This window comes from Bombyx mandarina, chromosome 18, assembly GCF_030267445.1.
Source record: "Bombyx mandarina strain Sakado chromosome 18, ASM3026744v2".
Classification (NCBI taxonomy): domain Eukaryota; kingdom Metazoa; phylum Arthropoda; class Insecta; order Lepidoptera; family Bombycidae; genus Bombyx; species Bombyx mandarina.
The window spans coordinates 2,834,188-2,850,078 of NC_143224.1; the positions used below are offsets into that span (position 1 = coordinate 2,834,188).

The 15,891-nt window shown below is 36.2% G+C and overlaps 1 protein-coding gene across 1 annotated transcript in view; it reads right to left on the minus strand.

Annotated features, from left to right (window-relative positions):
- Nucleotides 1-2,250: 2,250 nt before the first annotated feature.
- The window catches only part of FucT6 (alpha-(1,6)-fucosyltransferase 8), a 40,381-nt gene continuing 26,740 nt past the window's right edge, over nucleotides 2,251-15,891 (minus strand). Inside the window, exons 9-13 of the mRNA XM_028176147.2 lie at nucleotides 14,957-15,110; nucleotides 14,218-14,391; nucleotides 12,823-12,984; nucleotides 11,346-11,420; nucleotides 2,251-10,292 (exon numbers count right to left, since the gene is read on the minus strand). Of these exons, the coding sequence (XP_028031948.2) occupies nucleotides 10,185-10,292; nucleotides 11,346-11,420; nucleotides 12,823-12,984; nucleotides 14,218-14,391; nucleotides 14,957-15,110 (673 nt within the window). The 3' untranslated portion in view covers nucleotides 2,251-10,184. The remainder of the gene's footprint in view (nucleotides 10,293-11,345; nucleotides 11,421-12,822; nucleotides 12,985-14,217; nucleotides 14,392-14,956; nucleotides 15,111-15,891) is intronic.

The window sequence follows — 15,891 nt, forward strand, 5'->3', positions numbered from 1 at the left end:
CATAAATTATGGAATTTTCTCAAACGTTAACTAATTAATACCTAAGTACTTAGGGGGTCGGGACCGGGGTCGTGTCCGTGACCTGGCCCCCTAAGAGCTAGGGGGTCCCACCCGTTTTGTGCGGGGAGAGACCCAGACGTGGGGTGGCGTGCTTTGCACGCTCACCCGCAGTAGGAAGCCGGGTGATGGTAGACCGCGTTCCCCCGACCGCTCTGGGGGAAGGTGTAACGCGGCGCCATCAAGGCGAGCTCTCGGCCCGCTGAACGAGGGAACCGGTGGTCGTGTCGCTAGCGGCCGCCGGTCCGGCGTCCGTGGGACGGTGGGATGGATGTAATGTGCTCTGCGTCAACCCTGTCCCGCCGTCTCAATAGCCCCGACTGGGCTCCGGCCCGGTCCGAGGTAGGGCGCCGGTTGTGAGCGGCAGGAGTTTTTAGTGAGGTTCAACTCCCACATACCCCACCTGCCGCGCGGGTGGGGATCCGGCGATTTTCTCCTGTGGAAAAAAAAAAACCTAAGTACTTAATTAGTATCAAAAATACACACAAACTAAAAGACAACGTTGATACTGTTCAATGCTTTCTTTTCTATTTTAGCCTGCCTATCTGCCGACAACGTCCGACCTTATGGGCACCCGAGTTTATGGGCTTAAGCTCTGCTTGAGAGAAGTGACTAACATCTGCCTCAAAAAGAGAAGTGCTTCGCTGAATCTACCACCAGGAAGAACAACGTAACTCATTTGAAATCTTATCAGATTTACCCCGAAATACGATCAACGCTATTGTCCCACAATCGAGCAAAAAAAACCGCTCAAACCGATGAACGTGACTCACGGCTAATTATTTCAAATAAGGCGACTATTTTTTTTTTCGTGTAATTCTAAAAATTCTCTATTTAAAGTCCCTCAAATACCACTAGTTCGACAACCTTCCATTTTGAGATTATAAATATTAATTCTGGCAGACGTATATGGTTGATTTAAAACTTAATTACCGGCCTTAAGCACGACAGATTGCGAATCCGGATACCCGAGTTATTTCCAAATACGTCTTGTTAATGGTTTTGTTTTAACGTAGACCCAATTTAGTTTAGATTTAGTCGTTGGAATCCACTGGATGCAGGGTGCACAAGATTGATTATTATGGCGATCTTTAGAAGAGGCCTATATCCACCAGGGGACGTCCGTGGGCTAAAATAATAACACCCGATTTGAGACACAGCTACGGCTGAATTGCCTCTCGTATTTCAACAGCAGTTTTAAAACATTTTCAACTATACATCTCGTACATAAGGACGAAGGCAGAAGATGCTCTAGTTAACTCAGCATCAATGAAAATTTAATGCTGTTTTTTTTTTTATTTGTAATGATATTAAAATTACAATAGCTTTTTTTTTATTCCATAGATGGGGGGACGAGCTCACAGTTCACCTGGTTTTAAGTGGTTACCGGAGCCCAACATCTACAACGTAAATGCCGCCACCCACCTTGACATATGAGTTCTAAGGTCTCAGTATAGTTACAACGGCTGCCCCACCCTTCAAACTGAAACACATTACTGTTTCACGGCAGAAATAGGCAGGGTGGTAGTACCTACGCGTGCGGGCTCATAAGAGGTCCTACCACCAGTAAAAAACCAGCTACCTTCATTTCGGCACGAAATAAACATGAACTATTCCGCAAATGTCATTATCGCTATTAAAAACGAGTGCTCTTAATCACGATAAAGTATTTTCAAGTGAAAATAAACTTTATTGGCTGTAGGACGCATTGTAAGCCGGCTAAGGTAGATAACAACCCTGTCTATGTCCACCGGGCGGCAATCATGCCTTACAGTTTGAATTCCAAAATTCGCGTTAATATCTTTTTTTTTTATTGCTTAGATGGGTGGACGAGCTCACAGCCCACTTGGTGTTAAGTGGTTACTGGAGCCCATAGACATCCACAACGTAAATGCGCCACCCACCTTGAGATATAAGTTCTAAGGTCTCTCAAGTATAGTTACAACGGCTTCCTCACCCTTCAAACCGAAACGCGTTACTGCTTCACGGCAGAAATAGGCAGGGTGGTGGTACCCACCAGTGCGGACTCACAAGAGGTCCTACCACCAGTAATATCTATAATTATAATCTATAAGCTCTGATATTCACTTAACACCAGGCAGTCCACATTCAGCCTTCCAATATAATTTAAAAAAAAGAATAAGAATTTAGTTTTAACCTATTAGGTAACGTCTTAAAATAAAACAACAAAAATCTTAACGTACATATTTTATTATTATTGTTATTTTATTTATTATATTACACCTCTTCTATATACATTAAGCTATATACATTTATCATATTAGGTCCATTATCATTGTTTCGTCGCTTAGAAGCTCAGCCATGAGACACACAATTACATTACAATTTGTTTTAAGATCAACAACATGATTCTTTTTTTTTAAGATATTTTTTTATCCAAAACTTATTTTAAAAAAATCATAATTTTTTAAATTGAACAGATTTCAATGTCTTTTTTCTTTTCGATTTACATACGAATGGAAATGATTTCGATCAATAAATAAATCTCAAAGAACAAAATTGTAATTTTTTTAATATAATCATATCGATTTTACCACATGTGCCGAAACCCTATTGAATTCAGTGATGTCATAATAATATTGCCAGTGGCTGTCAACTTTTGTGTTAACTCGAATTAAATTACTAGGCATGCAACAGCATTGTGGAATGAAATAACGCAACATAACATGGTATTCCGCATGTTTATGGCTAACTTCAATTATTTTAGTAAATAAACTATAAATTCTATTACCGAGTTACTATATTTTTTTTATATATACATATATTTTCAATAAATCAATTAATATATATTTATAAAACGTCTTAACAAAGAAATGCGAAACTATGGCCTAACCCAGAGGTCGGCAACGTTTTGAGTCGCAAGAGCCAAAAATTCAATCTAACTATTCATAAGAAAAATATCTGTTTATTCTTATATAAGTAGTGTTTTTTTTTACAATAAATTACATAATCACTTATTATTGAAGTAAAAAATATAAAACAAACATTTACTTACAAAAACGGGCTGAGAGATAGAAATGGTGCCCAAACCTCGTTAGTCGATTCAGAACAATTTTTAAATGGTTTTTTTTTATAAAATAATTAATTTTTGCGTATGGAACTAACGAGCCGCAATTCATATACAAAGAGCCGCATGTGTCTCGCGAGCCCCAAGTCGCCGACCCCTGGCCTAACCTATATATAGAGCCACACGTGACTCAAAGGAACAACTCCTGAATCTGTTAAGGTATTACATCTCTACCACCTTAAGATATACAGAACGCAAATGCTCGGGTATGCACTAATAAGTTCCTTTTTTTTTTTTGAATCCGCAATGTATAACATGCAAAATTTGAACCCGTAAAACGTGTTCATTGCGTCTGTGTCTGTTATATAGAAAAAAAAATGCACTACCGTCTCTATACACATATTTGTTATCGAGAACGATTCCCATTCAACGTGTAAATGATAACTATGAACTTAACGACCACGTTGTGAGTAAAAATGACAGATCTTGATTACCTAAAACCTAGTTTCCAGTCTAATTGAAATTGCAATCGTCAACAGAGAATTTGAATGTATTTCAATACTATTTATTGACGAAATAAATAAACTAAAACATTATAGATTACCGGAAGTTTCCTTCCGTGAGGGGTTTGTATATTTCCTTATATCAAGTTACAATCAAACAAAATTACCGAATTTTTAATGAGAATTTAAATATGAAATTCTATAAAGTTTTCTGTCTGTATTTAATACACAATAATGTAAAATTTCTCTTCATACAGTACTTACAATCTACCCACCCTATCGATGAGGTAAAAAATTTTAAGTGCACCCAGACGACGAATTTTAGAAAAAAAAAACATTTAATTCAGTTTTATTAGGCATATTACATTCAATTGTCCAGTACACAAATACATATCATAAACTATCACAGTGTTATATAGATTTAAACATTAATAATTATTATTATTAGCATTATTATATCTTATTATTATTATTAAGGCATTTATTTATTCCTGATTAGAAGTGGTTGTTACGCTTTGTTTAACTATGTAAACGGTTTACGTGTTATATTAAACTATAATAACAACGGGAATGACTTACAAGCTTTTTCAACTCGCTCCTTCTGTTCTATTTGAGAACCACTGGTTGTGATAACAAAATTCTTACAACTATTTTGAACTAAAAAAACAAATACGGTAAAGAAAAAAAAACCGTGACGTCATCTCTAGTTTACATTGATAAAGGAAAGGAATCCGTCTGACGGGGAGGGGACACCAAAGGAGAAACAAAATTGTTATTTTTATTTAATTCCGAGCATTTTCACATTTATCTACCTTTTAAACCTTCTCTGGACTTCCACAAATAATTATTCAAGACCAAAATTAGCCAAATCGGTCCAGCCGTTCTCAAGTTTTAGCAGCAATTCATTTTTATATATAATATATAATTACATTTAAAGTGAGTTTGTAGATTGTGACGTAAAATGAACCTGATGACTAATAACATCGACATTCTTCAATAGCAAAGTTCTCGAATACTACTCCGCATTATGTTTAGCAAATAGACGAGTGAAAAGGCTCACGGCCCACTGGGTGTTAAGTGGTTACTGGAGCCCATAGACATCTACAACGTAAATGCGCCACACACCTTGAGATTATAGTTCTAAGGCCTCAGTATAGTCACAACGGCTGCCCCGCCCTTCAAACCGAAACGCATTACTGCATCACGGCAGAAATAGGCGGGGCGGTGGTACCTACCCGTGCGGACTCACAAGAGGTCCTACCACCAGTAAGTGATTGCAATTATCACGAAGCAATGGGAGATTTTAACAAACAAACAAAAAAAACGATTTCTTCTAAACACTCAGGGGTGCGATCATTTACAATAAACGTTATAACGTTATAAATACGTATAAAATAACGTATATTCATAAATTTTAATTACATCAATTATTGCTCTTAAAAAAAAACCATTTGTTACATTTTTCAAACACAATAAAATATTATTAGACATTAAGACCCGATAATGGCGTTTATTAAATAAACCTGCTTTTTAAATAACATACAAAATTATTTTAAATTGCGCAATTTATGATGACTAATACGTAGGTATATCGACGCTTGAAAGGCAAACGTGCCTAAGCGACAATAACTGCTTTGTGTATATAAATGATAATATGCAATAACCATATTCGATGCGCAAAAAAAAAAAAAATTCTAGGTCTATTAAAATCATTTCAATCCTACAGCTACTGGCTAGATTCTACTACAGCTAGATTCGTTAAAATAAATTTTGTTTTCAGGTATTTCAACTTTAAATTAGTCTACCGTAAAGTTCACGCATTGTCACTTAGTCACGTTTGCCTTTCAAGCGTCGATATGTAGTTTCTGGTATTTGAGCGGTTAGCGCCACAAGACCGATGTCGTTGGAGAAAACAATTAAAACAAACGTCAAACGACTGCTTCGAGAACTTTCCGACTTATTCCACTTTCAAATATAATTAAGAACTTAATAACTGCTTCCGGCGATAATCTAGGCGATACACTTTTTTTTTTTTTAATATATTACGTATCTTAACGTCATAAGATTACATCTTAAATTAATCTATTGAAAACATTAAACATATTAATTGGAAAGATTATATTAAAATAAATAAATGTATGCGCGCATATTTAAAGCAAAATTTATAATTACAATTAGAACAATTTAGATTAGATCAAAATAAACGTAGGCAGTGATACTTAATTTTTTTTTAATGAGCAAAGTTCAAAGATGGTTATTAAAATAATTTCTTAGGTTTTTTCCTCGATTCCACAGTCCGTCAAATAAATAAACATATGTTTATTTCACCTTTCTATTTAAATTATCATAAATGATCTTCATTTAATTTTAATCAAAATTTAAGTTTAATTAAAAAAAAAGCAAAAATCATTATAAATTAATAGCTTGCTTCAATTTTACAATACTTAGACAATGTTTTTGACACAATATAATTATTTTTTTAATCAGATCCTTGTTATGAACGGAATTAAATACACTTTACATCAGATCAAATTTATAATAAATATTTTAAAAAAAATCTCATCTATTAACACTTTTGTTGATAACACACACACACCCTTCTATTTCATAACTACTAAAAAAAGCAATGGTACCCGCCGCAGTCAATTTCATTCGTAATTCCAATTGAAAAAAAAAATCGAGTTAAAAAAGCGGAGAGTGGTCACTGATTGGTCAAATGTCGCTATGATTATCTTTACTAAGCAATCACATATTTCTCTGTATATACTCTATGTTTATTTGAAATGCTCTATTCATGTTTCTTTGTATCTATGCTTTATTTACATTTCTTTGTATAATGTACTCTATTTCTTTGTACATGCTCTGTGTATTCTTAAACCATTAATTCGATTGCAACGAAACTTGTATACGGTCATTGGTAATTTAATGTAGTAATTTTAGAATTATTTTATTCAGAACGAGTAGATCGATTCGGCGTGCGTTTTCTCGTTATAAATTATTATACTAGCGACCCGCCTTCGCTTCGCTTCGGAAACATTAAATTTTATTATTGATAGCTGAGTCCCGCGAAGTTACCCGCGGTTATTGTCGTACCGCCGCGGGTGACGCCGCGGTGCGAAGCTAATCTAAGTTACTCCTTATATCATCAGCTACCTATCAGTGAAAGTCTCATCAAAATCGGTCCAGCCGTTCCAGATATTAACCGGAACAGACAGACAAACAAAAATTAAAAAAATATATATTGGTATATGTACTGTGGTATACATACTTACGCATTTAGTAAAAAGTGGTTATTTTATTATTACAAACATACACTCCAATTTTATTTATTTGTATAGATATTATTAGAGGCGACTTCCTCTTAAGTCAAAGTCGATGGGCGGAGCCATTGATGACGAGCACTCACGTGGACTCGTGACGTCATCTGGAGGGGCAACCGACCGACCAGCGGGGACATCACGCCACCTCGGATCACTTTTGCTAGCAGCGCCCGCAGCGTTCACTTGTCTTAGATTTAATATTCTGTGTCGATCGTTCCTACCCACTTTTGTATTTTTTTTTATTTATTTAAATTATTAAGCCGTTGCTAAAAATATATTTTTTCTGTTTAATTGCCTTTATCGACACATAAGCATACGGTTCACGTAATTGCGAGTGGTCATAATTGCTAATGGACTGCCAAAACTCAAGGGGCAAAGCCGAGCCGTTAGTTAGTACTAAGAACTCTATTTGTACAATGCGCATAGGTTTTATGCAGACTCTTTCCTGTCATAATTCCAAAGTTGATGTATATGTATGTAATGCAGTCGAAACGCGACTTTGCAACTTACTTTTATTTAATAAGAGTTTATAATGTAAGTTTTGTGTACTTATAATTGTAAATAAACATGCTTTAACAAAAACCGACTTGAAATAGAAAAAAATTATTACCATTATTAGAACTGGACTAAATTAAAATGGGACCACAAGGGAAGCGTCAACAAAGAATCATCAAAATCGATTCACCCAGTCAAAAGTTATGAGGTAACAAACATAAAAAAAAAACATAGTCGAATTGAGAACCTCCTCGTTTTTTGAAGTCGGTTAAAAAGCATTGAATATTATAATATAATATACATACATACATGATTTTTTTATGTCAGTACATTTTGCTTTCTACCTTTTTAATTTTATCAAATTAACGTAGAAAGGTTTCGAAGTTCATATACCGTACAATAAATGAAGAAAATTAATAATCTAAAGGAAATGTTGGAATGTAATTAATTTAGACAAAGCGACTTAAGATTTTAACGCTTTTCATTATACACATTTCATTTCACAAGAGGTCCTACTGGTGGTGGGAGTCCGCACGGGTAGGTACCACCGCCCCGCCTATTTCTGCCGTGAAGCAGTAATGCGTTTCGGTTTGAAGGGTGGGGCAGCCGTAGTGACTATACTGAGACCTTAGAACTATATCTCAAGGTGTGTGGCGCATTTACGCTGTAGATGTCTATGGGCTTCAGTAACCACTTAACACCAGGTGTGCTGTGAGCTCGTCCACACATCTAAGCAATAAAAAAAATTGCGTGGCTATCTTTTTACGTCGACAAAAACTCGGTGTTTTATTCAAAATTAGCATGCACCACAATTAAAAGATAAATAATAATATAAAAAAATAATAATAATAAAACTGTTACAACTCTGTAAGCTTTTTTTACTGTATGTACGTAAAAGTGCTTATAAATACAACGGGCAACGTCATAGGTGGGTCAAGTCAAGCGTCAAACGTCAAGCGAAATATCTATGAATGAAAACATCCACTGTGATTCATCTTCGATACACGACTAATAATACTAGAGATTATATTATTGGGCAAAAAAACCACAGTGGTATTGGGCATAAAAACGGCAGCAGAAAGCTTTAATCTTTAAGTGCGAACTAAGCTCACCCACCAACTTCCGGTAGCGGAACTCATAGACTGTTAGAATTGTTTACTAAACGCATCCTAGTACTGTCAATATCAAATGACAGCTGTCACTCACTGAGAATATGTCAAAGTCAATTGTAGTTGCCGCTTTGTAAAATATCAACTTTTTTTTAAATACGTAGTTTGGATAGGAGTACCTGAGATTTTTTTTAATTTTTTTTGTGTCCCGAATAGCTCTACTATGAGGTGTTTCAGGATTATCCATTCTTTCTGGGAGACCCTGTATATAATGGTGTAGGGATTGGAATCATGGCCAACAACTATAAAAATGAATATCAGTAATTTATCGGCCGATTTAAATTTTTGATTAATTATGTGATGTTATTTATTTTACTCAATCAGTGAAGTGTGCGTCTATTTTTATAGGAGTTTAATGTTAGTGCCATAGAATTTTTTGGGTTAAGTTTATTTATTGTTTTATCTATATTTCACTATGCTTATTGGTTAACCAATTGTTTGTTGGACAGTAACGTCAGTACAGCAAGCTAAAAATACTTGGAAGGGCTGCGTGAAAGATTATATGCGAGAGAAGGGTGTGATTGCAGACGTGACGTATGATAGATCTGAATGGAAAAGGGGATATTCTGAGCCCACCCCGCATAGTGGGATAAGGGTAAATGAAGAAGTTCCTAAAAACTCAAAATATGAATCTAGACGTACCACACATACCTATGCATTACAAAACTTAAGTTATTTTGTGCTACTGACAAAATCGTTTGAGTATCGCTGTAAAAATGTATCAAACTTTTTTCTAAAACACTATAATTTTCAAACACATGAAAATCATGTTGTCTATCTCAAGATAACGATATTTAGTTAATTCTGCATGCAAATTAAACTAAACAAATTAATTTATAATAATAAATACTATAAGATCATCATCACTGGGCTTTATAGCAACATTAAATTAAATATGTATATATGTATCTACATAATTTAATAAAACATTATTTTATTGTGGCTTTTATGTTTGACCAGTGTGCTTAGTGCGAGCTTTTTAAGGTTCTCGATAGAGTAATAGTGAACTCAAATTTGTATCAATCACATATTCATGGATAAAATAATAATAAATAAATAAATAAATAATCGCGTTTAGTGACTTACTTAGAATGTTAACGAAACAAAAGAAATATAAATAATCACGGGGAAATCATTACCGAACAAATCAACTATCTTTTTTTCGGGTTCTAACATTGCGCTATCAAGAAATGAACCTAATTTTAGGTCAGTATAATTTAATGTTTCCCGCAGTCAGCGCGTGAGGCGCCACTGTCGAACTACGATTTTTTTTCCCTCCTTTAGGCAAAGGGAAATTTACTATGCAATTTCCGCCTTAGTGTTGCCAGTTTTTCCTCTGCTATTATTTTAAAACGTCAGTCGTGGGGAGAAACGGTTACAATATTTTTTTTGCTCATACCAATCTCACAAGACAAAAAATATTAATAGGGTACACTTATTTTACAATCACAAGTAACAAGAGAAACAAACGTTAACAATTCACAATCAACATCACAATTATAACAACATGATTCATAATATAACGGTCAACGTTTCGATAGGTCACAGAACGATATAAACCAAAACCAAAGAGAAAAAAAACTACAGTAATTTGAACCTAATTCGTTTGGTATTAAACGTTCTTTTGGCTCGTTTCTGAATAAATAGGCACCTGTTTGTATTCCGGAAACGGGTACAACACCAGATGATCGGCAGTCTTGTACCAAGGGATCAGACCGTTCTGGAAAGGAAAATAAAAAAATATATATTGTTACATCGATTTCTATCCGAACACTTAAAGCACAGACACACTTTCACTGGTGGTAGGACCTCTTGGGAGTCCGCGCGGGTAGGTACCACCGCCCCGCCTATTTCCGCCGTGAAGCAGTAATGCGTTTCGGTTTGAAGGGTGGGGCAGCCGTTGTAACTATACTGAGACCTTAGAACTTATATCTCGAGGTGGGTTGCGCATTTACGTTGTAGATGTCTATAGGCTACAGTAACCACTTGACACCAGGTGGGCTGTGAGCTCGTCCATCCACCTAAGCAATAAAAAAATAAAAAAAACAGCCCACTGAATATTCCGCCAGATCTTCTCAATCGATCGCCTTTCGGATCCGGCGGTAGATTCTGCGAAGCACTGCTCTTGCTAGGGCCAGTATTAGCAACACTCACGATTTGAGCCCCGTGAGCTCACCTACACGTTAGGGCGAAGCTGAAATAGCCTCTCGAAGCTATCAGCATAGGTAACAAAAAAAGGAGGAAAAAATAAAAACTATAACATATAAAAAGCAATATAGATATTCAACTTCAACTGTGAGTTCGAATTCGTGACGTATCGAATAAATCTAGACAAGATATTATCACTAAATCACTCGCTTTAACATCAGAGTTATTTCACAGCTATAGGATGTGGAACACGAGAATTGCTCTTACATAGAGCACGCTCTTTTAGTGGTCCGAATGAATGAATGGCGAGTTTCTAAAGAAATCGTATTAAGGAAACTTGTCTAAACTAGTGGTAGGACCTCTTGTGAGTCCGCACGGGTAGGTACCACCGCCCTGCCTATTTCTGCCGTGAAGTAATGCGTCTCGGTTTGACGAGTGGGGCAGCCGTTCTATAGCCGAACTCAGAACTCATATCTCAAGGCGGATGGCGGCATTTACGATGTACATGTCTATGGACTCCAGTAACCACTTAACACCAGGCGGGCCGTGAGCTCGTCCATACATCTAAACAATAAAACAATAATAATAAAAAGCATTAATACAAACATGATCTACCCACACTCACCATATTAGTTCTCTTGTTGGTTCCGCGTCCGTATCCGTTCCAATGGTTGCCGGCCACTCCTATTTTATCGCCCACCTTCAAATCACATTAAAACATCTGTACTGAACGTGATTCTCATAGGTCTATGAACCGAAAGACGGAACGCACATCTTGCCATATCTGCCGTGAAGCAGTGATGCGTTTCAGTTTGAAGGGTGGGGCAGCCGTTGTAACTATACTTGAGACCTTAGAACTCATATCTCAAGGTGGGTGGCGGCATTTACGTTGTAGATGTCTATAGGCTCCGTTAACCACTTAACACCAGATGGGCTGTAAGCTCGTCCACCTAAGCAATAATAAAATAAAATAAACTTGCACTATGCGGTTCAATCTATTATCGAGGCTGGGCCAGATTTAAGGGAGAGCAATTGGGGCCTACACAAATGGAAGGCCCCCACAATAGATTTTTTAAAAAAACTTTCGAATTCCGACAAATAAACACTAGTAAACATATTTTCCTTCTCCTTCGATACTTTTTTTTTTTGCTGTTTTACTTAACGTTAACGTTAACTATTAAAATTTAATTTCAGTTTGTTAAATAGTAAGAGAATCTACGTGGATTCCAAATAAATTATTTATTGGAAAATTCGACTGAAAAAAAAAATTGGTTTCATTTTATTTGGAAAATAATTTGGGTCGGGGGGCCTCCGCTCCTCTGTTGCCCCGAGGCCTCCAGACCTCTAAATACAGCCCTGTATCGAGACATGAAAGGTTGTTTGGTTAAAACAACATTTTTACAACTTTACATGAGAGCCATTTATAGTAGAAAATTTGGAAAAAAAATTATAGTAACAAAAAAACTTCTTCGGCTATTTGAATGGAGTAAACTTAATTGAAATTCAATCAAAAACATTGAATTGTTGATGATAACTAAATACCAAATAAAACGGACCTTTATTACAACGATAAATATCGATATAAAATTTAAGCATAATCTTGTCTCAACAGAGTCGAATGATTTTCATTCAATCGTTCACTCATATAACTCATACAACGGAAATTAATTCTCGGTTAGTAGTATTAGTCTTTAGTATTAGTCTTAGCTTATATGTGGATTTTAACTAGTTATTAAGGTCACTAATCAATTAACTGACGAGACAGACGGTCGAGACAATTTAATTTAAAATTAAACCCAATTATAATTTCAAATGTCCAAACGAAAATATGAGGTCATTGTTACTATATCTCACGCATCGAATACCGAACTATTAGAAATAAACTAATTAAAGTACAACTGAATCTCTATTCTGCCGTGAAGCAGTAATGCGTTTCGGTTTGAAGGGTGGGGCAGCCGTTGTAACTGTACTGAGACCTTAGAACTTATATCTCAAGGTAGGTGGTGCATTTACGTTGTAGATGTCTATGGGCTCCAGTAACCACTTAACACCATGTGGGCTGTGAGCTCGTCCACCCATCTAAGCAATAAAAAAAAAATCACCTCAAAAGATATATCCTCGTTTTTCCCGCCGTGGTTCTGCATGATGGCCACCCTGTCGTGCGCGTTTTGGCCTCCGAAGTAATAAATGTCATCTAACGAGAAGAAGCTGTTTGACGCGTCCACTCTGTTCGACTGCATCATTTCGTATGCCACTCGACCCACCTAATAAATCATTTGACTTTAATATAACAAGCACAATTGAGGCCATCACCGCAAAAGTGGCCTAACCCACAATTTTTTATATTCAAGCTTATATGACGTATATTGGAATCTATTTAAAATATAATAAATTTTGATGCAAAACCGGCCTATCCATAGTTTCATCCATAGATAACAGATAGCTTTGTAATAATTATTTTTGCGCGAATTGTTTTTTTGGCTTACTTAAATTCAATTCATGAAAATTGAAATCTAATTGCCTCCACGCTAACTATGATAAGCTTAGGCCACTTTTGCGCTGACGGCCTCAATTGATCTAGGATCATTAGGGGGAATATAAAAAATTCAAAGTGTCTTAGTTAGTTTCGTTTGGATGGATAATGGACATCCTACTCTCTGAGCTTAAGGCATATGATCGTTAGCGGCAATAATGTCCATTAGGGAGCGCTCACAATAATCTCTTCCATATAGCTAAGTAAGTTCTACCACCCTGCCTATTTCTGCTGTGAAACATTAATGCGTTTAAAGGGTGGGGCAATCTTTATACTATAAAACTGAGACTTAGAACTCATCACCAACCCATCTTTTCCTGACATAACCAAGCCGCTGCCTTATTATAATACACAGATTGAGTCAACCATCCAAAATTTAATCCAGAAAATTACATATAAGCCGACTGAGTTTGTAAGCCAAAGTACAGTCTGATTTCATTCCTCTAAACGTAATTTGTATAATGTTCGTATTATAAGCTTTAATGTTTTATTTCGCACTAAATTCGAATATATTATACAAAACTTTGAAATAATCTTATCATGGATATTAATGTCTACTAGTGGTCGCCTGGTAGTCTAAATTCGACTTTTATTAATTTAAATTATAAGTTTGAACATAATTAAGGGTATTTTGTCAAAGACTATATCATAGACCTCTGTAATAACAAATTTCGCCAACGCTACACTATAGATAAATAATATTGAAGACAATCATAATCTATTCTCAATTTTATCGCAGACTTTAACAATAAACAAAAGAGTATATATGCGTGTGTGTGTGTGTCAAATACATGGTAGTGTGTGTCATATTTTTTTTGTTGACTTTTATGCATAATTAAAAAAAAAAACATTCTACACTCCTGCTCTATTAAACTATAAATCTGAAAAACTTCATACTACTCTTGCGCAATTTTCATAAAAAGGGGTACAAGTTTTTTGCTTCACGTATTAATACATTACTTACTTGACTGCTAAATGTACACACTAAGTAATCGCACATGGCCAGCATGTGTAGATCCACCAGTAGCCCGGTAAGCGAGAGCGGCGTGTATCTACGGTGAGTGGCCGCCGTCTTCGCTATCGACGGATCCCCTAAGAACGTGTACTCCGGATACTTTTGTCGAGCGTCGTCTAGCACCTGCGAGACATTTTTTTTTTTTGTTATTGCTTAGATGTGTGGACGAGCTCACGGCCCACCTGATGTTAAGTGATTACCAGAGCCCATAGACATCTACAACGTAAATGCCGCCACTAACCTCGAGACATGAGTTCTAAGGTCTCACTTTTAAAGAAGACTGCCCCACCCTTCAAACCAAAACGCATTACTGCTTCACGGCAGAAATAGGCAGGTGGTGGTACCTACCCGTGCGGACTCACAAGATGTCCTACCACCAGTAATTATGCAAATTATAATTTTGCGAGTTTGATTTTTACTACCAAACTTCTAGAATTCTGCCAAAATGTCAATGTATAATTTCATTCCATCTCATCTAGTTTCATTTAATATGATCCCAATTTAGTTTATTAGTCTTAAATTTATCTCATTTCGTTTCATTTCATTTTTTACATCACAACAGAATTTAAGAAGAAAATATAAGATTTGGCTTAAAGGACTGGTTACCGGGTCGTAAAATGTTTAAAATTTTTTTATCTTTTCTTTCAGCTTCAATATGTACCACTTCTATATTCTCCACAGTACTCACATTAGCGTCGTCTGTAGCTAGATACACTCTCCGGACGTCGACGGGCCGGGTCAGCTCTAGCTGGTCGTAATAGTCCTTCACGTGCGCCATGTACTCGTGTATGTGGTGGAAGGCGGCTTCGGTTCCAACTTTATCGGTGCGACGTATGTGAACCCTGTTGTGTCGGAACAAGGATCAGTATTCTATAAATTCAATAAATTCATATTTTTTTAATTATAGCTTAGTAGGTTGGACAAGTAGTTACCGGGGCCCATAGACATCTACAACGTAAATGCCGCCACCCACCAAGAGACATGAGTTGTAAATGCTCAGTTTAAACAGTACAACGGCTGCCCCACCCTTCAAACCGAAACGCATTACTGCTTCACGGCAGAAATAGGCAGGGTGGTGGTACCTACCCGCGCGGACTCACAAGGCGTTCTACCACCAGTAATTACGCAAATTATAATTTTCCGGGTTTGATTTTTATTACACGATGTTATCCTTCACCGTGAAAGTCAATCGTGAACATTTCGTCTTCTCGCATTAAAACTGTATAATCTCAAAACTTACTAATTTTACAGGAGTGTTTTAAAGGCTTAACATGTGATATTTTTAATATTAATCATCTTTGCAACATTTATTTTTAATTTTTTACCTGTCACATTATCTATCTTTTAAAGTAAGATAAAATTATGTATTAATTTTGTTAATAGTAGTCAAAATAATGGTAAACTAAAAAATATATATTTAAAACTAAACTACGCTCTTTTGGCAGTTTTGGATATTGTATACTTTTAATGCGAAAAGACCATTTGTTAAGTGCGTATTTCATTACAAAAATTGGTACCCGCCTGCGGGATTCGACCACCGGTGCATCGCTACACGCGAACGCACCGGACGTCTTATCCTTTAGGCCACGACGACTTCATATTCAATTTGAAATTAATCATGCA